This window comes from Rousettus aegyptiacus, unplaced genomic scaffold, assembly GCF_014176215.1.
Source record: "Rousettus aegyptiacus isolate mRouAeg1 unplaced genomic scaffold, mRouAeg1.p scaffold_m13_p_3, whole genome shotgun sequence".
NCBI classification, from domain to species: Eukaryota; Metazoa; Chordata; class Mammalia; order Chiroptera; family Pteropodidae; genus Rousettus; species Rousettus aegyptiacus.
In genome coordinates, this window is record NW_023416306.1 from 141,722,487 (window position 1) to 141,748,714 (window position 26,228).

General features: G+C 39.9%; 1 protein-coding gene across 3 annotated transcripts; it reads left to right on the forward strand.

Moving 5' to 3' along the window:
• The first annotated feature begins 2,691 nt into the window (after positions 1-2,691).
• On the forward strand, positions 2,692-12,325 carry DACT1 (dishevelled binding antagonist of beta catenin 1). Of its 3 annotated transcripts, none has more exons than XM_016129002.2 (4): positions 2,692-3,264; positions 5,498-5,630; positions 6,352-6,507; positions 9,237-12,325. In XM_016129002.2, exons 1-4 carry the CDS (start codon positions 2,917-2,919, stop codon positions 11,135-11,137), a joined length of 2,538 nt encoding a protein of 845 aa, XP_015984488.2. In that variant the 5' UTR covers positions 2,692-2,916; the 3' UTR covers positions 11,138-12,325. The 3 variants fall into 3 exon arrangements, with proteins under 3 accessions (XP_015984488.2, XP_015984489.2, XP_015984490.2); XM_016129003.2 differs by having other exon boundaries at positions 2,694-3,264; positions 9,348-12,325; XM_016129004.2 differs by lacking the exon at positions 2,692-3,264 and adding an exon at positions 3,344-3,715.
• The last annotated feature ends 13,903 nt before the right edge of the window (positions 12,326-26,228 follow it).

Consider the following 26,228-nt stretch of genomic DNA (forward strand, 5'->3'; position numbering starts at 1 on the left):
CAATCAAAACAAAGAATCAAAGAGGAAGGAAACCCAGAAGACTAGACTGCACTGAGAGAGAAAATTTGGCTGTTGGATTAAGACGAGAATAGGGGCAACTCAACATTGGGAGTTTTCCTGGAAAAACAATTATAGCATTGAGTTCCTTGCTTCTAACTTCATTTGACAGCTTGAGTTTGTTTTAACTGGCACATGAATGAACAGCATTATTTATTAATGTGTAATGGATGCTTTGGAATGCATAACTTCCCCCTCCCCCCCATTTGTGACCATTTTATTGGTGGAACTATCTGAATACATTAGTTTTAATATTTAAACTTGCGGAGAACACTTTTTCATGGAGGTGTACAAGCTGTATGGCAAATGGTTTGCTTTGGACTAATGAGCCAGCTCTAAGTAGCATTTGGTGAAGAGAAGGGTGGGAAGGGTAGGGTGGTTTGAAGAAATAGCGACTTGTCTATCTTCTTTAACAAGATTTATTAGCGGTGTGCAAAAACATGTTTCAATTCCCCCCCCCCCCAACTATATAAATATAGTTGTTGAGGTGTGACATAACACAGGCCACAGGAATAGACTCCACCTAGCTAGAAGGAATCTAATTCAGAACTAGAAAGCAAGAAACTTGCCTAGGAATGAATAGAATGAGAAAATGAATGACAGAGGACATGGGTGAGTGGCATTTGGCAGACATTATCAGTTATTATTTGTTAGTGCTTTACTAAAATTAGGAGGAAAATTTATTTCCCATATTATCAAGTACAATGTTTGGCACACAGTACGCATAAAGCATAGGTGACCTTTTGTATGCTGACGAACCCCTGAACATAATTCTATTTTTAGATCTAATATATAACCTTGTTAATTATGAATTTCAGTTGTAGCTATAGTTCTTATGTCTGTGAAGGGCAGCAATGGGAAGGTCGATGGAGGATGGCAAGGACACACTTTTTTTTTTTTTTTGGTAAATATTGACTTGATCCTATTTGTCTTAGAAATTAAATGGGTACTATTAAGTTAAACAGTACGTTAATGAAAAGATAATTTCTTGAGTCTCTCTCTCTAGTGATCATCAGTTGAATGCGTGCAAAGGCACTGTCCCGAGTACAGTAATGCAAAGAGAGTTTTAAAACAGTCTGTGTCTCCAGGAAACTTTTATAATATAATTGGAAAGAAGAGATACACATAAACAGCTATGTACGTAGATGTATGTGCATATACCCAGATAAATAACTGTACAAATAACATTTGGTAAGAATCAGATATTCATTCAGTTAACTGAATTTCAGGGAAGGGAAGTGAACTGATCTTGGAGGGAAGGTTAGATTACACAGAGGGGAAAAATGTATAATTCATAGCGTAGGTAAGCAGCTGGGCAAAGGTGTAAGAATCTGAAATAATGATAGAGGATGCACTCCTTCACACACTTTGCTTGAACTTCAGCCATTGTGACTTGCTTGATTCAGTTTCCGAGGCTCTTGGATATGCTGCTTTAAAACAGATGTACTTTTCCACAGACAAGTGACATTTTCAAATCCCTGTCCCACTGGAATCACCTGTGACCAGTGTCCCAAGCAGATGATTATACCACAAATGCTACTTCAGGGGGAAAGTTATAAACCCTTCTGGAGGGGGAAAAAAAGCTACTCTCCTATAACTCATAGTATGTATGTGCCTGCCACATTGTAAGCGCACCCCGCCCCCCACACACATATTACACTGTACTATATTTTATTACAACTCTTACAACAGACATGTTTTGTTAGTAGCTCATTTTACCGTCGAGGAAACAGAGGCACAGAGAGGCGAGGTTAACTTGCTAGTACGCCTAGTCTTGGCTGGAATTTTAGGATTCAGATTTAGGCAGTCTGGTTTCAGAGTTCAAGCTCTTGTGAGTGCAGACTAAATAACAATAAAAAACAAAAAGCAAAGCGCGCACGCGCACGCGCGCACACAGAAACCCGGAGCTAGTAAAAGGATTGCAACCGCTGGCTATACAGCGACATCCTCCTGCCTAATTTTAAATGTCTTCCGTAAGAAAATCAAAATAGCAACAAAACTGAGTTGAACAGTTTTAGAACAACACTGCTTTGTGCTTTGTAGTGCTTGCCTTTACGAAGTGGAGTCAACAAATCCAACCCCACAGAAGTCTTTGAATTCACTCGCGGTACCTTGCTTGGTAAGGTGAGAGAAGCCTAACGCTGTCTGAGTGGATGTGAACAGTGGGCGTGCGGGGAAAGGGTTAAGATTGTGAGCTGCAACTCGGTCGAGTTTCAGAAAGTTCTCTTGGGAGCCCAACTGCGGCGTCCCTTCGCGGACCCTGCCTGCGAGGCCGGCTGTAACAGGATGCTGGGGCTGGAGGTGCTCGCCCGTTGCTTTGTGCGGTGGAAAAGAACCAATAAGGAGCGAGGCAAAAATTGGGTGCAGTAAACCCGAAAAGGGGGCGAGGGGACCCGCGGGAAGAGCGGGGGAGGAGAGAGGGAGGGGCGGGGAGGGCCGAGCTGGGAGGAGAGAGGGAGGGGCGGGGAGGGCCGAGCTGGGAGGAGGCCGGCGCTGAGCGCGCACGGCGCCCTGACAGACGAGGGGGAAGCCAGGGGGAGCCGGCCTGGGAGCCGAGGGGCCGGCGCGGGGAGGCGGGCGCCGGGCGGGGGTTTGCCGGGCCGCCGCGCGTGACGTAGCGCGGGGCAGGGCGTTATCAGCTGCGGGGCCGCGGCGAGCGACGCGAGGCGCACCGGACGGCGCCTCTCTGGCCCGGACGGCTGCAGCCCGCGGCCGCGCGTGACTCCTCCGCGCTCCTGGCCGCCGCCCCCGCCGCCGCGCCCAGCCGCCGGGAGGCATGCGCCCGCAGCCTTAGCGCCCTGCTCCTCTGCCCCGGCGGCCGGGCTGCGGTGACGGGTGCTCGCTGCAGGGTCGGGGGCCATGAAGCCGAGTCCCGCCGGGACGGCGAGGGAGCTGGAGCCGCAGGCACCGCCAGCCCGGGGCGAGCAGCGCGCGGCGGAGTCCGAGGGGCGCTGGCGGGAGAAGGGCGAGGCGGACACGGAGAGGCAGCGCACCCGGGAGCGGCAGGAGGCCACGCTGGCTGGGCTGGCGGAGCTGGAGTACCTGCGCCAGCGCCAGGAGCTGCTGGTCAGGGGCGCCCTGCGCGGCGTTGGGGGCGCGGGGGCCGCCGTGCCGCGCGCCGGGGAGCTACCGGGGGAGGCGGCCCAGCGCAGCCGCCTGGAGGAGAAGTTCTTGGAGGAGAACATCTTGCTGCTGCGCAAGCAATTGGTAGGTCGTGCCGGGAGGTGGGGGCACGCTGTCCCCGCAGAGGGGCTGGGAGTTGGGCCAGTGACCTGGGGTGGGCGCGAGGGTGCCTCTGGCTGAGGAAATTCTCGCGGTTCCGGGAACCCCCATCCCGTGCCTCCTTGACCCCCGTTCCCGCGTGTGCCCGCGGCGCGTGGGCTGGCGTGTGCCTGCTTTGTGTCAGGTGAGGGGCTGACGACCCCGCGCGGACTGCGGGAGGGGGTGGTGGCTCTTCCGCTCTGCCTTCGGGATTCTTAGAGTGGCCTGGTTGTAACCTTCACTCTCTCTAGGTAGACGGATGCCTACCCTCTCCCCGGTTTCCAAAGCCCTCATTTAAAATGCCATTTCACTTGGAGGTCGTCTTAGCTTCATGTCCTCCCGCCGAGAGGGGACAAAAGCCGAAGAGGGGGCTTGTGGTGCGGTTAACTGTCCAACGGTGAATTTTACGATTACACGGAAGCGCACGTAGGAGCCCTGCCCCTCCCAGGGTTCTCCCCAGCATGCCAGCTTTTGCCTGGGCTGCCGTTTAATTTCAAATAGAAGCCCTTTGTATAAGGCAGCTGAAACAGACGCAAATGATGGCAATTTGGCTGGAGAAAATGCCCCCTCCTCTCTCATATTTTATACGTACTGCCAGCTGTGACTGGTGATGGAGGTAGGACAAGAGAGAACCCGCTTTCAGGAACCATCTATCTTATTGAATTTCTGTCAGCATCTCAGTCATTCTGTGCTATCTTCATTAATGAGGAAGAAAAAGAACTTTGGCGCTTAATGTATTGGTGAACAGCTTTTGACCCCGCCTAAAATAATGGCGGCAGCTTTGTTTCAGTGACCTCAAAAATGTAGTTTTGAAAACAGAAAAAGAAAAAAAAAAAAACAACTAAAAAACCTAGAAGAACAAAAACCTTATCTGACCATGTGATACTATCTGAAACTAGACACATGCTTGATAATGCCCCACCTACAATAAGGAACAGCGATGCTGTGTGGTTGTCAGGTGTTTTCTTATATGATCTCTTTTCAGATAATTTCCCTTTTTTTTTTTTTTTTGACAAAGTGCTTTACTTGTTTAGTTCATTTTTCCTGAGAAACTCATCCTACCAAACAAGCATATGGTTTATGTCCCCAATCTTTTTAAGTCAAAGGACACGGAGAAGGAGCAATACTTCATATGCATATATTTTATACAGATGTATGTACAGTGTGGTTTGTACAAGACGTCTTTTTTTTGGCATTTTACTGTTTCATTGTTGGCAGACCAGACTTGTATATAACATCGAGTTGGGCCAATTCTTGCTGGTTATGCCTGGTCATTGACATAATTTGCATTGTCTTATACAATAGCACTTTTTTGTCTTCATGAATCTCAGGATTGTGAGTGGCACATTCCTGTTGTCCCCTAGAGGGGAGCAAGGCAGCATGTCAGGAGAATTCCAGTCCAGTCAGTGTTTGTGGTACTATTTTCATTTGTAGACTTGGCATTCGTGATTTGAACCAGATGCCTTTTTAGAGTGTGTGTGTGTGTGTGTGTGTGTGTGTGTGTGTGTGGCTTTTCTTGCAATAGGAAGCACTAGGTGGCGGTGTGAGTTAGCACTGCAAATCTGTCACCTTTGGAAACCCGAGTTGAGTTCAAATCATGATGGACTTTCCCTTGAGGGTTTTGAATTCTGCCAGCTCACATTATACTTGGCACTGGCTGTAAGTATTGGTTTCTCACTTTCAAAGGCCCTAAGACTGATTAAACTCCACAAAGCAACTAATAGAAAACAAAGCTCTGCAGGACATTTGGCCAGAAAAATCTCACCTAAGTAAGATTATAGTATTTCGTAGGAAATCTGTTACACTTACTTCAAATTAAAGAGTCTACTGTGAAGTGCTATTTTGTAAAAAATTGGCTGGGCACAGAAGATTTTATAAAAGCTTAGTGCATTTTTTCTTATTCTTACCTATAAAAAGTAAGTTTGTATACATTAGTTGAAACTAAAAGCAAGTCTTGTTTTTATGAAGAAACTTTATCCCACCACAAAATATGAGAAAGTGGAATAAAACATAGGACATATTCTTGAAGTTTTTCTTTATTTTGGGTCATCCAGTAAATTTTTGATTTTAAAAGATTTAGCGAACTCTCCAGATGGTAATTTGAAGACTTAGAGCAGACTTTCTGGTTCTTTGTCACCAAGTGTGTTCATTTTTCCTTTTTCTGTTTCTCCCTAATCAGAATTGTTTGAGAAGAAGAGACGTTGGTTTGTTAAACCAGTTGCAAGAACTTGACAAGCAGATAAGTGACCTACGACTAGATGTAGAAAAGACATCTGAAGAGCACTTGGAGACAGACAGCCGGCCCAGCTCAGGTGAGTGTGTGAGTGTACAAGGACAGGATTCTGCACTCAGGAGTTCTACCTTGGCTCCTGTGCTTAACATTCCCAGACCTGCAGATTGACAGTGGAGTTTGTTTCTAGAGAGAATTAAAAAGCAGACTGCTGTTTACTTGCATGAGAGGAAACTAAACCTGACTACAAAATTTTTAATAAAGAGATTGATCTGGAGTCCCCTGAGTTTAAAAATAAAAGCTTCTATTCAAATTTCTGGAAGAGCGGTCTTCCTTTGAAACTTGAGAAAGTCAGAACTGGGGTAGAAAATTAGTCACACTTCAACTTCCTGAGACCACTTCAAAAGTTTTTTTTTTTTTCCTTTTAAACCATTTGGCTCCTTAAATAGATTTGTTTTCTCTTCAAGTTATTCTTTCTGAAATGTTCATGATAACGCTGAGGCTTTGACAGATCTAAGTCTATTTCTTTACTCATCTTTAACGATTGGGTCAAGGAGGAAGGTCAATTTGAGGGTGAGTGTAACTTTGAAATGTACCCATACTTACAGGCTCTTTGCTTTTTCTGAAGATAGCTTGAAATAAAACCATAAAATCAGGACACTATATCCAGTGAGCCGAAGTTGCTCCCCTGCAAAAGTCTCCCTTTCCTATCTTTTTTTGATGATTATACCTTTTCCTTTTAAGCACAAGTGTATATTATTGCTTGACATGATCTTAACTCCAAATGGTGTTTTTATTTGTAGGGTTTTATGAGCTGAGTGATGGGGCTTCAGGATCTCTTTCCAATTCTTCTAACTCGGTCTTCAGTGAATGTTTGTCCAGTTGTCATTCCAGCACCTGCTTTTGCAGCCCCTTGGAGGCAACCTTGACTATCTCAGATGGTTGCCCCAAATCTGCAGGTAAGATTTTGTAGAATTAATAGACATTTTTTAATTGGAAGGGGTCAACTATCCCTAAAAGGGTATCTAGCTTCAACCCCTTCTACTGATGAAAAACAGAGGCTCAGAGAATTTCATTGGCTTGCTACATTTACTTCCATAGTTGCATCTAGAACCAAGATGACCACTATTCTAATCTTCTTTGGATGCCACTTGGCTTTATAGTCTTATGGTAGCAAGATAGCTTATCTTTAAAAATCTCGTTCCAATATTATAGGTCTTAAACTCTATTTCTGAGCCTTTGTGTAACAAACTTTGTTAGGCTTTGTTTAATTTGTTTACATTTTTTTTCAAAAACCACTTTGGATCTGCTTTCTTCTTCCTTTAATCATTTAAAGCTAAAGCTTACATTAAGTTAAATATATCTATTATCCTGGCCAAGAGCTGCTTGGCACTTTAGGGAACAATGGCCTTTCTGTGTTTTCCAGAATGCTTTGCATGATGACAATTCTCTTTTTCTTTTAGCAGGTGGGTGGGATGAGATCTCCCTAGGCCATGTGCCATTGTTCCCCATTTTGGGCTTTCCTCGCAATGATCTCCAGAGAGAATCATGCTATTATTGGTACTGGAAGTTTTTGTATATCTGCCATGTGTCACACACTCTACTGGAAGCTCTGCATACATTTAACATCTTTGAATCCTCCCAACAGTTCTGCAGGGGGCAGGTGTTGTTAGATCCATTTTATGTATCAGAATACTGAGGCCTACTGAGGTTAGGTTAGGTGTATTGTTTAAGGCCATGTAGCAAGTAAATAGCAAAGGCAGGATTCAAGTTCAGGACTAACTGCCAGGTACATGTTTTTCCACAATCCAAAGAGAGTTCAGAAGTTGTGTTCAACCTTCTCATCGAACAGAGAAATTTGGTTTTATACACCATTTGTCAGAGGCTCCTCATCTGATGAATGGCAGAATTACTGCTGAAACTCAGACTCCTTCCTTAGTTCTGCTTTGTTTTGATTCCTCAGACGAGCAGAGAAAATAAGGAGATTAGAGGAGCTCTAAGTATTGGCACAAGTCCCTGCTTCCTTGGTTTGTCTGTGTTCTCTGCTTGGGTATAAGGCTGAATTTTTGAGTCTAGGCGATGCAAACATGACACCAAACAACTGAGGCTGCTAATTGGCTCGTGTCTTTGTATTCATACAATGTGTGTTGTCAGCAATAATCATTTGGGGAAGCACAGATCTGTGTTATCTAGAGTGACTGGGCCTCAAGTTTGTTGTTAATTGCCCCCCTTCACTCTGCAGATCTGGTTTCAGAAGGAAACTTTAAAATCCCTTAAAGCACTTTGGTATAGGTTTTTCTTGAAGACAGATCCCTCCTCTCACAAATGCCACATCTTCACATAATTGAGACAGTTGGGCTGGGCCTTGGGATGTCTTGTCTTGTTCCTTAACTTCGGCAGGGAAAAGGGATGAATGGTGAAGTGTAGATAAGCCTTAGGGTAGTGGAGAAGGAGAGATGGTAAGGATATTGGCTAGAGAGGTTTCTCCTTACAATAAGCTACTTATTGGGAGTGGCACTTTTATTTTATAATAACCTTTTCTTTACAAATGAATTGTATCATTTTTGGGTCTAGACTATATTTTCCCCCAGACTGTTGATTATCATTGAAGTTCCTGAAGATTTTCCTTAAATTAAACAACATGGAATCTGGCACATGGTTGGTTTTCAGTATTTCAGTGAATAAATGTAATGGAGGACACATTAAACAGTGATAAAAACTTTCATTTTCTCTAATTGAAGGTTATTAAGGGGATTTGAAATTTATAATATTCACCAAGGTTAGAGATCAAAATCATTTAATTAAGCAAGAAAACTTGATTTCATTGTATTTTCGCATTTATATTTTTGAGATGTGGAACATTTATTCATTAATATCACTATTCGATCTTTTAAAACTTTATCAAGAATGCCTCCCTATTTAAAAAAAAAGTACTGTGTTTTATTTGTTAGCGTCACTATTGAAAATATAGTGATTATTATTTAAATTTGATTATTCTCTGTTGAAATTTGACTAATTTCCCTGACTTTTCAGTTGACAGTTATATTTGAACATATGTTGTTAAGAATTTGCTCTAAAAAAATATGAAATGAGTTGAAAGCCCACAGAAAGTATAGTTTATCTTAAATATTTTAAAGGAAAACAAGGAATAGAACACAGAGGGGAGAGTAACCTAGAGAAAGAATGACTCAGAAAACATTTATTTTTCCAGTTAAAAATGCAGTACAAATTGTTGGAAATTTAGAAAATAGAAAACAAAGAAGAAGGTAAATATCACTTGCTTTCTCACCACACTGAGATGCTGTTATTAGCATCTGTGTGTGCTTCATCTCAGACTTTTTTCTTTGCATATATACAATTTTAACAAAATTATAACCACAGTGTGGCATTATATCATGATTTTCATTAAACTTTAAAGTGTTTCCCCATATTATTCAATAGTTTGAAAGCATTTTTAATGCTGAATATTTTTCTTTCAGAAGATATATCTTAAAATTTTTTTTGTTAAATATTTTTTTCCCTCATCCATTAGTTTGAACTGTATGCGAAATAGTAGAGTAGCTCATGGCAATTTGTTGATTCTTTGGCATTCTCTCTACCCATAAATCTCTCTTCCTAGAAATCGGCCAGAGTCAAGCTGGTACTGATCAATTCATTTCTTCAGAGTGTACCTTTAAATGTTTTTCAGATCTCATAGGATGGTTGGACTATAAAGAAGGCCGCTGTGAAGACCAGGCCTCAGAGACAGTTTGCTGTTCCCCCTCCACATCACAATTTAATCCCCTTGATGTCATTGCAGATGTGAATCCCAAGTATCAGTGCGATCTGGTGTCTAAAAACGGGAATGATGTCTATCGCTATCCCAGTCCGCTTCATGCCGTGGCTGTGCAGAGCCCAATGTTTCTCCTCTGCCTGACAGGCAACCCCCTGAGGGAAGAGGAGAGGTTGAGTAACCATGCCAATGACATTTGTGTCCGATCTGAGCTGGACGCCATCAAGACAGATGCTTCCTTACCATCTCCAAGCAGTTTGTGGTCGGCTCCCCATCCTTCATCCTGTAAGAAAATGGATGGCTACATTCTGAGCCTGGTCCAGAAAAAAACACACCCTGTAAGGACCAACAAACCAAGAACCAGCGTGAACGCTGACCCCACAAAGGGGCTTCTGAGGAATGGGAGTGTTTGTGTCAGGGCGACTGCAGGCATCTCACAGGGCAATAGTGGGAACCTCAAGAATTCTAAACAGGCGTCTTTGCCCTCTGGCGGAATCCCCTCTTCGGACAATGGGACATTCTCCCCACTGAAGCAGTGGTCCAAGGAATCAAAGGCAGAACAACTGGAAAGCAAGAGATTGCCCCTGCCTGACGGCTGCCCCCCTGGAGCTGCCGCTGAACTTCAAAGCAAGCATCCGCCCAAAAATGTCAAGCCAGCCTCCCAGGAACATGCTCGGTGTCCCACCACTGTGACAGGGGAGTCCCCTAAAGAAAGCAGTCAGATCCCAGCGTCCTCACCAAAAGAGAGTCCTGGTAGAGCCCTCGTCCCACTGCAGGAAAACAAAGTTGTCCAGCCACCACTGAAAAAGATGGCACAGAAAAACAGCCTGCAGGCCGTCCCTCCAGCAGTGCCCCCTCCTGCCCCGCCTGTACTGCTGTCCTCAGCTTTTCCGGTGGAAGAAAGGCCTACCCTGGATTTCAAAAGCGAGTGCTCTTCTTCACAAAGCCTGGAGGATGGGCCTCTGGTGAAGGCTCACTTCGTCCCGGGCCAGCAGCCGGGCGTCAGGCCGCACCGGGGCACCCGGACCATGGCTGTCCCCAGGGGCTCAGCCCTGAAGCACAGGGTCCAAGCCCTCCACGGCCCAGATGGTGCCTTGCCCACCGTGAGGGAGAAAACCAGGGCGCCCAGTAAGAAGTGTCGGTTCCCCGACGATGTGGATACAAATAAGAAACTCAGGAAGGCCTCAGCCAAGGGGAGGAAGGGAGGGGGCGGCCACGCCGAGGCGGGTTTCTCCAGCCGGCCGCTGGGCGCTGCTCACCGGGCGGGGAGCAGGGTGCACAGCCACGGCCGGGAGGCGGTGGTGGCCAAGCCCAAGCACAAGCGAACGGACTCGCGGCGCTGGAGGTCGGCCGCCGAGATGTCCTACGAAGAAGTCCTGCGGCGCGCCCGGCGGGGCCGGCGGGAGAGCGCGGGCCTGTACCCGGCCGCGGTGGCGCTGCCCTACGCCAGCCCCTACGCCTACGTGGCCAGCGACTCCGAGTACTCGGCCGAGTGCGAGTCCCTGTTCCACTCCACCGTGGTGGACACCAGCGAGGACGAGCAGAGTAACTACACCACCAACTGTTTCGGGGACAGCGAGTCCAGTGTGAGCGAGGGCGAGTTCGGCGGGGAGAGCACGAGCACCAGCGACTCGGAGGAAAGCGGGGGCTTAATCTGGTCCCAGTTCGTCCAGACTCTCCCGATTCAGACGGTCACAGCCCCAGACCTTCACAACAACCCCACCAAAACCTTTGTCAAAATTAAGGCTTCACATAACCTCAAGAAGAAAATCCTGCGCTTTCGGTCTGGCTCTTTGAAGCTGATGACGACTGTTTGAGTAACATCATTGATGTAGAAATTGTTTTTTTCTTAGTGACCGAAGAAAAGGTGGCGTCTTAGATTTTTGTGTAATTATTGCATAGAATGCTTTCCTTTTGTTAAGATAAAACTGAAGTAAATTATGTCTCTTCATATATGGACACTAGTGCCTTTAATGGAAGGTAAAGAATGTTTTGCTGGTTAGAAGTAAATATTGAGGTTTTAATGGTGGTGATAGTGAATGAATTTTGTGGAATCAGCTGATTTTTATTTAAATTTTCTGAACATCTGTGAAGGTACAGGTTTTGATGTTCAGGTCATATTGAGATGAGACCTTCTGATCTTAAAAGGTCAGGTAGATGGAATTTTAGGTCATACATTTGTTTCTCGCTTCTTTGGGGCAGCGTCTCCACGAGGGCTTTCCTGTTGAGGGGCATCTCATACAATTGTGTGAAGTAGGTACGAGGGACGGTATTATTTTATGTAACTTTTTATATAGCCTACATTTCTCAGATGTACTCCCATTCTATTTTCTTCTCAGAACTGTTCGGTTTACTGGATTCAGAACTTGAATACCAGACCCCAAATCCAGAGAGCTGGATAGGGAGGCTGGTACTACCTTAAAGGGATTCACTAAAACTTTTGCCACACTTGGTGCCTAGGCCCTGGTTAACAGTAACCACTTCTAGGGCCCTTTGTTAGACATTTTGATGCCTTTTTCCTCCTCCCTAATTTCAGCAGATCCAACCATTCCTCCCTTGGAAGATTTGCCTTTGAGATAAATTTTGGTCCTTGGGTACAGAGAAATTCAGTCCTAATGGAATAATCCTTGGGCAAGATTCCAAGCCCAGAATTGCTCACTGAGCGCTGTGCCACCTAAGCATTGGCCCGAACATGTTAGTGCAATCTAGTCCAGATTGGACCACTGACCCTGTCTGGAAGGGCTTTAAAAAAATTTTTTTTTTTTTGGTAAAACAGTATTGTGTAAAATTGCCTTTTTTTATACCAATATATGCATGTTTTGTGCATGAGTAGTATTCGTTTTGATATTCTTGTTGATGTTAAATTACTGTATGACATAAACAGTATGTGTTTTTATATATCATTGTGTAAATTTAATATAACATTATATACTGTAATAAATGATTTGTTTTACTGCTGTTAAGTTTGTTATTTGGATATAAAACCAGATGTTTACACCTGTAAATCTTGTACTGATTATTATAGGATTTATAGTTGGTCTATTCTAACATTACAATGTTATTTGCAACAGTTAAGGCAGGTTTTAGGAGTATTCTTCCAATGAATGGTGAATAAGTCGATAAAGAAAAGCTAACCACTCTTTTGAATAGGTAAGGTATTTCTTTAAAATTTAAAGTAAATTTGACACATGTCTTCTACGGAAAATATTTTTGAGAAGAATTCCCTCCCTCCAACTTTTTAGTTTAAAAAATTTCTAATATGGAAAAGTAGAAAAGATACTGAAATAACCACTTGCATAGCCACCACCTAGATTCAACAATTGCTTGCTTTTCTCTATATGTTTATTAAGTTAAACCATATTGGTGGTTTTGTAGGTCAAGGACAGATTTTAGCAATCTTCCCTCTCTCGACCACACTGTTGTACTATTTTAAAATAAATTTCAGGCGTCATGATATTTCACCTCTAAAAACTTAAGCATATATTTCCTAAGAACAGGGAGATTCTCCTGTATAACCACAACATCATGATCACACCAACCCAAGGAAAATTGACAATAATTCTCAATATCATCAAATGTTCCAATTTGTTTCAAGAATTTTTTAATAGCTTCTCCCTCCCTCCAACCAAGAGTCAATCAATGTTACACATTGCATTTGGTTGTAGATCTCAAGTCTTTTTAGTCTAGAACAGTCTCCCCACATTTAAAAAAAAATGACATTGGGTTTTAAAGTCAACACATCTTGTAGAAGGGCCTACATTCTGGATCTGGTTGTTTCCTTATGCTGTTTTTTAACGGCTTCTAGTCCCTCTATTTCCTGTAAACTGTAAGACTTGATTGGATTCAGGTTAACCATTCTTGGCAAGAAGATTTTATTAGTGATCTTGCGTACTTTTATAATATCACATCAAAGAATATAATAACAGGTTGCCCTACTATTACTGACTTGGAGAGACCCCTCGGTTAAGTAGGCGAGCAGTGATTTCTCCATTATAAAGTTTTTTTTTTTTTTATCTTTGCAAATGGTTAGTATTTGTGGGTGATTATTTGGTGCTGTGTAGATATCTTGTTTTTCACAACCTTCCACTTAATGGCTTTGGCTTACACTGCTTATCCTTGGCTGAATCAGTTATTGCCTTGGGAATGCAAAATGGTGGTTTTCTAAGTAACTTCTACTTTTATTAGCTGACATTCAACAAAAAACTTTCTACATTATTTTCCTTTTCTCATGTTTGACTATCACTATGGACCAATGGATTTTTGTATTTGGTATCTTACAGTCACCTATAGTTATTGTTCTTTTTTGTGCTCAATATGTTAAATTTGGCCAGTGGGAGGATAAATTTTGTTAAAAGGAAACTGTAGAATCAACTCAGTCTCATAATTAATAGATTTATTATGAAATGTACTCAATTAAAATGAACTTTTCAAATGCTAAATTTCAGATGCTGAATTTTACTAACACAAATGTCATAACTATCCACTTTTTGACTATGTCTTGGAAATTTCTTCTTTTCCTATGCTTTATATACCTCTTATCTCCAAGAAAGCTTTTAACTTTGGAACATAGCAAATTCGTTTCTCATTGCTTATAGAGGTAAGATCTTTTTCCCTCCAAAAGACATCTTTTTAGTAAGACATCTCAGACAACTCAGTTCTTCAAAATGTAGAGTTGTGTCTTTTAGTATTCATGTTTTTATATACAACCAGTCATCCTGCTCTGACTAGAATTTCTTTGATTATCTGATTAGATCTAAGCCAAGTGCAAGTGAGGGTGATCTTACCATCTTTTCTAATGCTGTGATCCATTCTCTTTGGGATCAGGCTATCAAGTTTATTGTGTAAGGCAACTGCGGCCTGCAGTCAGTTCTTGAATCATTTCCAGATTTTTCTTAATGAGCATTATTCTCAGAAGGGGATACTTTCTGAAAACCAGCTTCTGAATAATTACATTTTAGCTGACAGAACACCAAAAGAAGAGAAGCATGAAAAACAGGATTTTTTCAAAGAACCCTGGGTTTATCCTCCTCTGTCTGTTTCTTGCCTTCCCTGTAGCTAGCAGTTGTGCTGCACTTGGAAAATTGGGTTTTGTCCATTATTTCAATGACAAAATAGCTGCTTTTGTTGTTACAAACAAAAGAGCTCTTTAAAATAGTTTCCCTGATTTAAATAAATTACAAATGCTCATTGTCGAAAAAAAATTATATATCAAGTGTTTAAACTTTAATCCTTAAATCCCACTCTTCAATAAACTTGGTGTATGTATTTCCATACTCTGTTAAATGTACATACAAATATATAACCTTTGTATTTTTTTCTTCAAAACGAAGTCTCAACCTATATGTATTATTCTATAACTTGTTTCCTTCACGTCATGGACTTGTATTGTGGTTTAAAGGGTTTCCTCACTGAGAAAAAAGGTAGCAGATTTTATGGGCTACTTTTTTGCCCTGCTTAGAAAAATTCTAGTATTTAGCAACAAAAATTTACACAAGTGCTATACATTTGCACGCATATTGCCTTTCTAGTTTTCTCATCTGTTTCGTTACTTTCTGTTGTGAGCCCACTTTCTGTAGTATTATCGGCAGAATCCTGTAAGGCCTGATTAAGGATTTTGCTGTATGGAGAAGCTTGGTATTCATTTCTGCCAGGTGCCTCAAGGAGATTTCCAGGATAGACCACCATTTAAGTTAATTTCTCTACTTAGGGTTACATGACTACAGAGGTAGAATAAATTTAAACCCTAGACCCACATGAGAATAGGCTGTGGTTCCGTGTTCTCAGAGGAGACCTTTCCCATGGCAAGAGACCTTCCTTATTTTCATTCTGGGTCAGCAAGTGGACCTTTTTTCTGGACCAGCCTTTAACTGAGGGTGTAGTCTTTCAGTGCTCTCAAAAATATAGTGGAGTCTCAGTCCCAGTTCCTATCCCGTGAGGGCCAAGTCCTGGTCCCTGAGTGCCTGTTTAAACCAAAACCCCTCACTTAGGGAAGGAACCAGCAAACTCTCCTCCTACTCTCTGAGGATAGACCAAACTTGGATGCCTTTCTTTCCAGTGAAGTTGATACACATGTAAGAGGGTGTTTGTTAATAGTTAATCCATCCTCACATTTTTCCACAGTGAGTTGATTAGGTTATCTAGCTCACCCTATAGCTGAAAAACAAACCATAGAGCTACCTATTGTCTTCACCAGTAAATTGGATTCTCCCCCCACCCTTATTTTTGGTACAATTTTATTGAGGTGCAATTGAAGTACAATAAAATGCACACACATGGTTGAACTGTACAGTTTGATCAGTTTCGACTTATGTATATATACCTGTATAACCACCACGATCAATATAACAAACATTTTCATCATTCTCAAAAGTTTCCTTGAGACTCTTTGTGTCCATGTCTTCCTCCACTCCTTTCTCTAGGCCACCACTGATCTGCCACTATAGATTACTTTGTATTTCCTAGAATTCTATGTAAGTGGAATTAAATGTGTATTCCTTTTTGCTTGAATTTTTCATTCTGTGTAGTGACTTAGAATCGTCCATGTTGTTTCATGTCTCAATAGTTCATTCTTTTTTATCTCTGAGTTGTATTCCTTTGCACAGATATATTACAATTCGTTTATTCCATTTACTTGATGATGGACATTTGGGTTATTTTCAGTTTGGTCTATTAACAAATAAACTTGTGAAGAACCTTCATGCATAGGTCTTTGTATGGAAAAATGTGTTTGTTTCTCTTGGGTAAATAAGAGTAGAATGTCTTGGTCTTATGGTAGGTGTATATTTAACTTTTTTAGAAATTGTAAAAATGTATTGCAAACTGGTTGTACCATTTTACATTTCTACCAGCAATGTTTGAGAATTTCAGTTGCTCCACATCCTCATTATTATTTGGCATGCTCAGTCTTTTTAATTTTAGACAATCTAACGGATGTGTAATGGTATCTCATTATGGCTTTATTTGAACTTCCCTGATAACTAATGATGTTGATCATCATTGCATCTGCTTAAGGGCCATCCCTATAGCATCCATATAGCTTCTTTGGTAAAGTGTCTATTCAAATAGTTTGTCCATTTAAAAACTTGGGTTGTTAGGCTTATTATAGAGTTGTAATGAGGTTTTTTTATTAATTCCATGTAAAAGTCCTTCGATATATGTTGTGAATATTTTCTCTCTGTGGCTTGCCTTTTCACTTTCTTAATGGTGACTTATGAAGAACAAAAGTTTTTAATTTTATCAAGTCCAATTTTCTACTTTTTATTTTATGGTTTGATTTTGATGTCCATTTAAGAAATCTTGCCTAACCCAAGGTTGCAAATTTTTTCTCCTATGCTTTTTTATAGAAGTGTTATGGTTTTATGTTTACGTATAGGACAATGACTTATTTTGAGTTAATTTTGAGGTATGATGTGAAGTAAGGATGATATTTGATTTTTTCAAACAGATATTCAGCTGGCCTAGTACTATTTGTGGAAATGACTTTCCCTTCTGAATTGGTACCTTTAAAAAAAAAATAGACATATGTATGTACCTATTTCTGGATTCTATTCTGTTTCATTTGTCCATCTGCCTATTCTGTTTCATTTTTCCATCTGTTCATTTTTTCACCAATACCAACTGTCTTGATTTTTGTAGTTTTATAGTAAGTATTGAAATCACGTAGGGCAAGTCCTCCAACTTTGCTTTCTTTTTTCTCTTTCTTCTTAATTCCTTTAAATGCTCTAGAACCTATGTATTATATAAATTTTATAATCAACTTGGCAATTTTTACAAAACAACAACAAACCTCGTTGAAATTTTTATTGGTATCATATGGAGTGTAGTTCACTATAAAGATTTTGCCATCTTAAAAACGAGACTTTTAATCCTTAAGTATACTATCTCTTTCCACTTATTTAAGTCTTTTTTTTAACTTTCTTCAGCAATGTTTTATAGTTTTTAGTGAAGACATTTGGTCACCTTTTGTTAGATATAGTCTTAAGTATTTTATGATTTTTGTGATATTGTAAATAGAAGTTTTGAAAATTTAATTTTTCAATTGTTTGCTGGTGGTATATAAGAATACAGTTAATATTGTTTATTAACTTTGAGCCCTGCACCTTGCTAAATTAATTTATTAGTTATAGTAATTGTTTTGCAGAATTTCAATCCTAGACTTGTTGATATTGTCCTAGAATTCTGGAGACCATTATTTTTTTCAGTCCTTTCCGTCTATTCTTCAATTCTGTTGATCTATCTTTGTTTTTCCCTTGCATTCTGCTCTTGAGCCCATCTAGAGGATTAAAAAAAATTGGATATTGTATTTTTCAGTTCTAAAGTTTCTAATTATTTCTGTAGTTTCTGTTTCTCTACTGAGAATTTCTATCTTTTCACTGATTTCAAATGTTTTCCTCTACCTCATGGATCATAGTTATAATATATCCTTTGAAATCTTTGTTATTTTCAACCTTTAGGTCATCTTGATGTTGGCATCTTTCATTTTATTCCCCCTGAGAATTAGCCATATTTTATTGTTTCTTTGGTTGTCAGATTGTATCCTGAACAGTGTCAATATAATATTGTGTAGATTCTGGGTTCTTTCATAATTCTCAGGAGAATACTGATGTTTTCACTGTAGCAGGCAATCATCTCAGGTTCTTACCCTAAATTGTTCACACCTTGTGGGCAGTGGATTATATCTCCATTCAATTATATACGTCTTTACTGTGCTGCTTTGGGTCTGTCCTGCACATGCATAGTTCAGGGGTTACTCTGACACTTGTATGGGTGGCTTATGTCTCATTGAAATTCTCGAAGCCTTTGCTGTGTTGATTTCAGTCAGTACCTTGCATGCTTGGCTCAGTTAGATTGAGCCAAGAGTTCATATGCAGAATTAGGGGACCCCTTTTTCTAGTTCTTTTTCCTCTGGGATTTCTCTTACTTCATCCCCCAGGGTCAACAGTTCCTGGTTCCTCTGGCTCGAAAGACATGTTTCTGTTAAAATTTTAACTGCCTGTAGCAATACTACTCTGAAACTGGGGCCTGCCCTCAGGATAAAGCTGCCTAAGAAAAGGGGAAAGAAAAAAAAAAAGGAAACTTACCATCCCCCCAAACCTATTAGCTTTTATTTGCTTTCACAGTTCTTAGGTAGTTTATTCTTCCCATATTTTTGTTAGAGTTTTTAGTTGCCATTAGTAGAAAGGATAGGTTATAGTGCGCTCACACTGCCATGGCAGAACTAGAATCTACTGACCCATTTATTTTTAACATGGAGAGCATTCAAAGACCCAGCAGAGTCCTGCAGGAGAGCCAATTATGTGCTTTCTCCAAACTGCCCACTCTACTCTGAAAAACATTTATAGGCTTTGTTCTGGTTTGAAAATCTCACACAAAATAGTAAGAGTCATTATAAGCAAGGAAATCCTTTATCAATGTTGAAGAGGGTGTGTTTAAGATTGGCACAGTCAATTTTATTTTACTTTTTTTTCTAGGTGCAAACCATTAATTTGGAGGGTAGAGTAGAGCTATGTAATTATTTCTATATACTTCTGTTTCTGGCGGTGAAGGAAAAAATAACATTCTCTACACATATGTATATTGTTTGAGAGGTGGCGTAAAAGTGCCTTTTGTTTCCTTGGGAGTCATTTTGTTTAGTTTCAGTCCTGTCACTTTTAATTATTTACCCAATCATCATATCTCTGACTACAATATAAATACAGTGTATAATTACACTTTTGACAATGGTTATTTACTCCTTGGCCCACAGAGGTTTTTTGGAGCTGCTACAACCTATCTGTTAAACATAAGGAGCAGCAGCATGGAGCCCAGAGCTGACTCAGAATTATTTTAATTTGAGGACCGTTGCCCAGGTAAATAACAGCTGCTTTGGAAGCATTACAGCTGAAGCAGCCAATGAATAATTTACATTTATGTTTAACTATAACAGATGAATGTCCTAGGGTTACCAATGTATAAAAAATGTCAAAGGTCACTAGTTCTGCTAGCTGTTATATTTTAAAGGGAATGCTATCAACTCATACTAGGAGTGGAGATTTTCATCGGAAGATTGTGATTAATGATGGGTAACATCAAAATGATGAGAATATGAATTTGGTTTCAGTAAACAACCCAAAAATCTGTTTATCCAAATCTTATGCAAAATGTGTTAAGCCATTTTACAGGAAAACTTGGACAGGGAATCTTGGAAGAGCAACTTTTCCCTATGAGTTTCTCTATGTTTCTATTCCTTATTTAAGAGGAGGCTATTCTCACATTTCTGGTTTTCTAGTGGGTTCTGGCATTTTATTCTGAATATTGTAAGTAGCCAGAACCAGGACATGCAGTGGTCTATTTTTAAACTAAAGGAGAGCTTTTTTTTAAAAAAAAAATTGAAAATTATCTTTTATTATTACAAATAGCATATGTGCATTATAGAAAAAATACAAATAAGCAAAAAATAATAATATAAAAACACTATTATTCACAGATTATTCTTGCCAATTCTTCATTGTGGGTCATTCCAGATCTCCTTCCAATTATACATAAACATATTTTTTGTTCCTAGAAGGAGATTACACCTTATTTACTATTTTACCACTTGATTTTTAAAGTCAAGGATCGTCTCCTTTCCATATATATTCATTTTCATCTTATCTAATGCCCAATTCACATTCATATTTCTTCAACAATTTGGAGTAACTTTTTAAAAAAAATTTTAAATTAATTTTAAAATCAATTCTTGATAACTGAGGGTGTTATTCTAAATATTTGCCTGAATTGATTTGATTCAGAGCATTCATGGGAGGTCTTTGGCAGACCTAATAGTTGCTTTTGGTAATCATGTGGTCAATCTGTCATATAGATGAATTGATCTAATCACAGCCATAGAGTTACCAAAATCAAAGATGAACTTGTGCGCTGAGGAATTCAGGAACTGAAATGAAATCTATTCTGTTAAGAAATTCCTAGTAGGAATGACAAAATATATAATGTGAGGAATGTAACAGTCCTTATATTTGTAGCATTTTACTTCCTTTTGTACTTCTTTATATAATGTATGAATAAAGTTTACCCTGAGAGCAAGTTAGAACGTTTGGGAAGGACACACCAGGTAATTGCTGACCATTAAGTGTGTATCCCATAAATGAGTTTTTTGAGTTTTGTCCCCTAAATGATACCCCATGTCAGGAAAGGGTTACAGTTATTCCCCAAGAGCCAAAACTAGTCCAGGGGAAGAACATTCTTTCTATGGAATCTCATCAGTTGATACTTGGAGGAAGGATTTGGAAGGCTGAAAATGCGGCTTATTGCCTAAGACACACATAATTTATTCTTAAGAAACAAATTTCTGGAAGAGTGGCACTATAACATTTAGGTGAATGTGCCTGATTTTCTTTTTGTCCTTACGCCCAAGTTTTTAGATATAAAAGCTGTTTAAAACCTGCCCATTAAATAAAATTTAACAAATCGAGAAAAAAGGCAAATGACCATTACTTTTTTAATCAAACAATTTTAACATTTGATGTTGTTCCTCCAAGTATTTTTCTATGCATAGGTCATAGTTGCTATATATCTGTATATATATGTATGTATATATATACACACATGTGTACTTATATATAAGTACATACTATATACTATATGTATATGTAAATATATACATATAGTATGTACTTTTATATTTATATGTATATAAGTATGTAAGTATATACCACCTGTATTGTGTGCACATAGACTTATGTACTTAGCAACGGTCAGGCATTTTTCTCCTATGACTGTAGTCTTTCTAATCAGCATTTTGTAATGATTGCATCATGTTTTATTGTGGTATTCAATAATTTATTTCGCTATCCTTCTCATGATGGAACTTGATTTTGTTTCTATGCGGAACCCAGCGTCTTCTGGCCCACCCACTGATTGTGCCTGAGATGCTATGTGGAGGGTTCTTTTTTTCCTTTCCCACCCATTCTCAGGGCGTATGTCCAGGATCTGCATTCGAGAATGTTTCCTCAAGGAGGCTGCTCTCAGGGGTCAAGCTTCATTTTGGCTTTCTTGCTCTGCTCTACCCTGATGTACTTGACATTTTGAACTACCCCTTCTTGTAAGTCTGCCTTGCCAGGAAGTTGGACTTAAGTTCTCCATTCTTCTCCGCCTCTTCCCACCCCTGCCTCTGTCCTTCCAGCTAGTCCTGGGTTTATAGATCTCAGCTTGGGCCAGAGCTCTAGTCCTCAGCTCACCACTGGAAAGATGTCAGAGTGGCAGGGAAAGGTTACTGAGTCTCCGGGTTGTGTCTATTATAAATGATTCTGGGAGCAGCATTTTTTTTTTCATAAGATTTCCCCTCATACTTAGGATTATTTTCTTAGGCTAGAATCCCAGAAATGAAATTACTGAATTAAAGACTATGACTATTTTTAAAGCTGTTAATATATATTATCAACTGAATATAGCTAATATTTATTAACCATTTCTGAGATATTATCTCATTTAATTCTCACAATAAATTCTATCCATATTCCCATTATGGATAATGAAATGGAGGCATAGAGGAGTATGTGTAACAGTACAATGCATTATTTTGAGCGGACATCATGGCACTATCATCGTTTACTATAATTTAAAAGGCAACGATAGGCTTTGTTAATGTGTTTACCTATTTTCGGTGGGAGGGATGGGGACATGTGGTAACAGCAAAGCTCGGTTATATATTTTATTTCTTTTAAAAAGCAGTTGCGATTTGTTTCTTTGAGTACTATTTGTACCAAGATTCTCGGACTGTTGAACACAAAATTAGTTTTAAACCAAAAGATAAACAGGAAGGCTTATTGTTAGCTTGTTTATCAAATATTTCAGCACCTCCTAGATGCATAGCACTGTTCGGAGCTGTGTGGATGCCGAGCTAGAATGTAGGCTTCACAACTGGAGAAAAAAGAGGGATGCTGCCCTCTTTGTCCACTGCTGTGTTTCCAGAGCCAAAACAGTGCTTGTCACACAGTAGGTGTTCAGAAAGTATTTGTAGAATGAATGAAAATACAGCCACTCTTTTTGCCATTTAGGATTAGGTTCATCAATGAGTGACAGAAACCCCTAAACAACATTGGTTTAAATTAGATGGAAGTTATTTCTTACATAAAATAAATCTAGAGAAAAGCAGTCCAGGGCTGTTAGGGAAGGTTCACAAATATTATCAGGGCCCTGCCCCATTTACTCATGTCTTATGGCTCTGTATTCCTTGGCATGTGACTTTTATGTCAGGGTCCCAGTTGACTGCTTGAGCTCCAGCCATCCATTGCATTTACAAGAAAAAGGAGAAAAGCATGTGCCCTCTCTTTAAAGGTCTTTCCTGTAAGCTGCACAGAACCCTTTTACTGAAGTCACATTGGCAGGAACTTAGTCACGTTGTCAATTTTAGTGCAAGGAGCCTAGGAAACACGGACTTTGTGACGGGTAGCTATGTGTTCCAGGTAAAATCTGGAGCTCCAATTCTCTGGAAGAAGGAAAGAATGTATTTTGGGGACGATTAGCAGGATCTCTTGGTAGGGAACTTAAATTTCCTTAAGAGGCAAAGTTATACACACATTGAAGATTTAAAAACCATGTAAATCTTTTATATTATTGAAACTAAACAAGTCTTAGAGATGTATGAAGCACAGACAGACTGACTGACTGAAAGGATATCAGAGTCGAGGGGGTGGGCCTGGATGCTCAAAGGATAGTGGGAGAATTGGAAGCTTGTAAGAGGGCAGCAGATGTTTTATATTAGGTGGAGGTGGTAAAATACAAAAAATAAAATCATGATGGTTATGGATAAAATTCTATCTACTTTTATCACCGAGAAAAGGTCATAGTAGTAGTTTCAAAATATATATATATATATATTTTTTAAAGGGTGTTTTTATGTCCTTTACACACATCTATAAAGCCTTGTTACTTGGACTTCCCTCTTATAGCCTCCTGAGTTTCTTCTGTGTTTACTTTGTGGTTTTCCAAGACCTCAGTTTTCTTTATAAGGCTCTTCTGTTCCCCTTTGGGACATGGCACATTCAGGGAGCTCTTGTGGCCAGTGAAAATTTCTCCTAGACTTAGGGAACCATAGCGCCCCTGTTCAACAACTGCTGTTCCATAAGTCTCTAACGTAGAAAAGGATCAAGAAGTTGCTCCCCATATTTAGAGGCCGAATTTCTTTCTCTTATTATTTAAGAAATTACATATTTATACACATTCATCCAATCATTAGAAAAAGGGAGGGAGGGCAAAAAATGTGACCTGTATTCCACTCTCCAGAGATGACCCCAGTTAGCACTATTATTTTTTAAGGTGCTATAACCCTTTATTATTATTAGCCCTAAAAATTATCTGCTCCTTTCATTGAATAATTTTACTTTTAGATATCTATCCTGAGGAAATGATCTAATTCTAATTTTTCTGTGATGATTATATATTACATTTACTCTTTTTTTCCTATACTCAAAAAAATTTTTAAATTTTTTGATTGTAGTTGACACACAATATTATGTTAGTTTCAGGTATGCAACACAGTGATTAGACATTTATATACCTTATGAAGTGGTCACCACAAAACACAAACGAACAAACAAAACAGAAGCAAACTCATGGATACAGAGAATAAGCGGGTGGTTACCAGATGGGAGGGGGATTGGGAGGATGGGCGAAAAGGTGAAGTGATTAAGAAATACAAATTGCCAGTTATAAAAACAGTCACGGAGGATGTAAAGTACAGCATAAGGAACATAGTCAATAATATTATAATAATTATGTATGGTGTCAGATAGATACTAGACTTATCTGGCTAATCACAGTTAATATTTTGGTGTAAGCCCTTGTATACTTTTTAATGCCTTTAAAAATATATTCACATAAATATTTATTAAGAAACACTGTCAAATCAATGCTTCATAATTTGCATTTTCAATTTAATGAGTTAGTGTGAACTTTTTTGTTGTTCAGTAAGACTGCAGCATTTCAAATGGCTGCATAATATTTTATTGGAAGGATGTGGAAGGATTGGTTTTCAGTGACATGAAATATATCTATCTTCAATGCTTCTTTTATCAGGAATTTAGGAGAACTGCTAACTCACAGAAGGTTTGAAAGAAGATCATCAGAGAAAGTTAGTTGCACAGTTGCCCGAGGCTGAGAGACGGAATCTAATCCCTGGACAACTGGTTGCTCCCAGAGGAGGCTGTCGGGGGAGGTGGCTGTCAGTGGAAGTCAGTATTGCTCATAGCCTGAGGCTCCCCAGGAAGCAGCCTGCAGTCCAGGTGAGGGCCTCTTTGGAGGCAGATGGCTCAGGATAGTCACCTCAGGCCAGCTGGTGTTCTGTAAACAGCTCTCATCTGCTGGATCCTTGCCTTTCTTCAGAGAAAGAGCTCTGAATTTAGGTGTAGTTTTCTGACTTCTTTAACTGCTGCCTCATTCGCCAGTTACCTCACCCCTTCACTCCCCAGTTGCTCACATTCCGCTACCAATATCTGATGTACATTGAAAGCAATTACTTCATGAGCTAGGTATGTGCAGTGCTTAAGTCTTTCCACTCAGGAGCCTTTAGAAATAAAACTCAGATTAGGTAACAGCAAGGGTAGGATAATCGAGTACATTTTTTAACAGTGACATAATGACTTTTCTCAGTTATTCCCTATTGTTTGAAGGGGATCATTATCTCTCTGTGAAACCACATCTGGCGTGGAATCTGAAGTGAATTGCTGAAATACTGGTCCTTACCTCTGAATGGCAAGAGCCCACCTGCCTCTGTCTAATGGGCTTTGCACCATCGGGGCACTGCATGGATGCTGGGTGCTTGCAGGCTGTCCTGATGTTGTGCATAAAGGGTACATATCTTAAAATGTGAGAACTTCATCTGATATAGATTCTACTCCACAAGAATAAACTTGTTCTTTCTTGAGGACAAATGACCTAGGGATCACTGGCTTTTAAGTGTTATAAATTTTCATGACATGAAAGAAATGGGGGATATAGTAAGCCACTTAGTATTATATTTCCATTTTCTGGATAATGGATTAGGTGTAATATCCCAGCAAATGTGAGCAGAATGTAGAGGAGAGACTAGAAATAGAATAGAATACAAAATATTTACAACAAAACTGCCCAAGAAAGTCAAGTTGGCTCTCCTCTGGTATGACTACTTATTAAAATACAGGATAAATGCTCAGGAACAGTGTTAATGATTGATGGGAAATTAAATGAAATTAAAACCTGATTCAGTTCTTGGAGGACCCTAAAATGAGATTTATAAAAGGTAAGGACAGCCAGAATTGTGGAGACTCAGATTAGATATCAAACAGTAAAATGGGGAAATAAATGAAGATAAAAACAAAGGAATTCAGAGGGGATTAATGCAGAGATATGAACATGGAAGGTGGTAGGGTGGGGAGAAAGAAAAGAGGAATGAAAGGAAGGATGGCTGGAAAATAATTGCACATATAGCCTTTATGTAATGTGGAAATCAAAATATTCCAAAATGCTAAAAATTGGTTTTTAGCTAGAAAGTCAGGAGTTTGAGTAGGATTCACAGGTTCTACATATTAAGAAGGATCTTTTTTAACCCTCTGTTTTTTTTTTTTTTTTTTTTTTTTTTTAAGGTGAGGCACCCTCGGTTGACCTCACAGATTGCAAGGACCTTGTCAGCTTACAATCCCTTATTTTTTATTTTTTTACACCTACAGCATCTGGTCTTCCTAGGTGGTTTCCGATCCAAGTACTAACCAGGCCCTATCCTGATTTTTAACCCTTTATGATAAGGGGAAAATGAATAGATAGTGAGAAAGATCCCTCCTTTTTCTAGGGGGACAATCTATTTGAGATACATTGCCTGGAGCTATTCTTCCTGTTAATAGTCATGGAGTTAAAATAAATAGCCTTTTAAAGGGAAACTGAGATCAGAGACTAGAG

Bases quoted from the DNA above. Each gene is read 5' to 3' on its own strand.
- DACT1 (XM_016129002.2), top strand. From the start codon at position 2,917: ATGAAGCCGAGTCCCGCCGGGACGGCGAGGGAGCTGGAGCCGCAGGCA. The intron at 3,265-5,497 runs GTAGGTCGTGCC...CTCCCTAATCAG, and splicing joins TGCTGCTGCGCAAGCAATTG to AATTGTTTGAGAAGAAGAGA. The intron at 5,631-6,351 runs GTGAGTGTGTGA...TTTTATTTGTAG, and splicing joins AGACAGCCGGCCCAGCTCAG to GGTTTTATGAGCTGAGTGAT.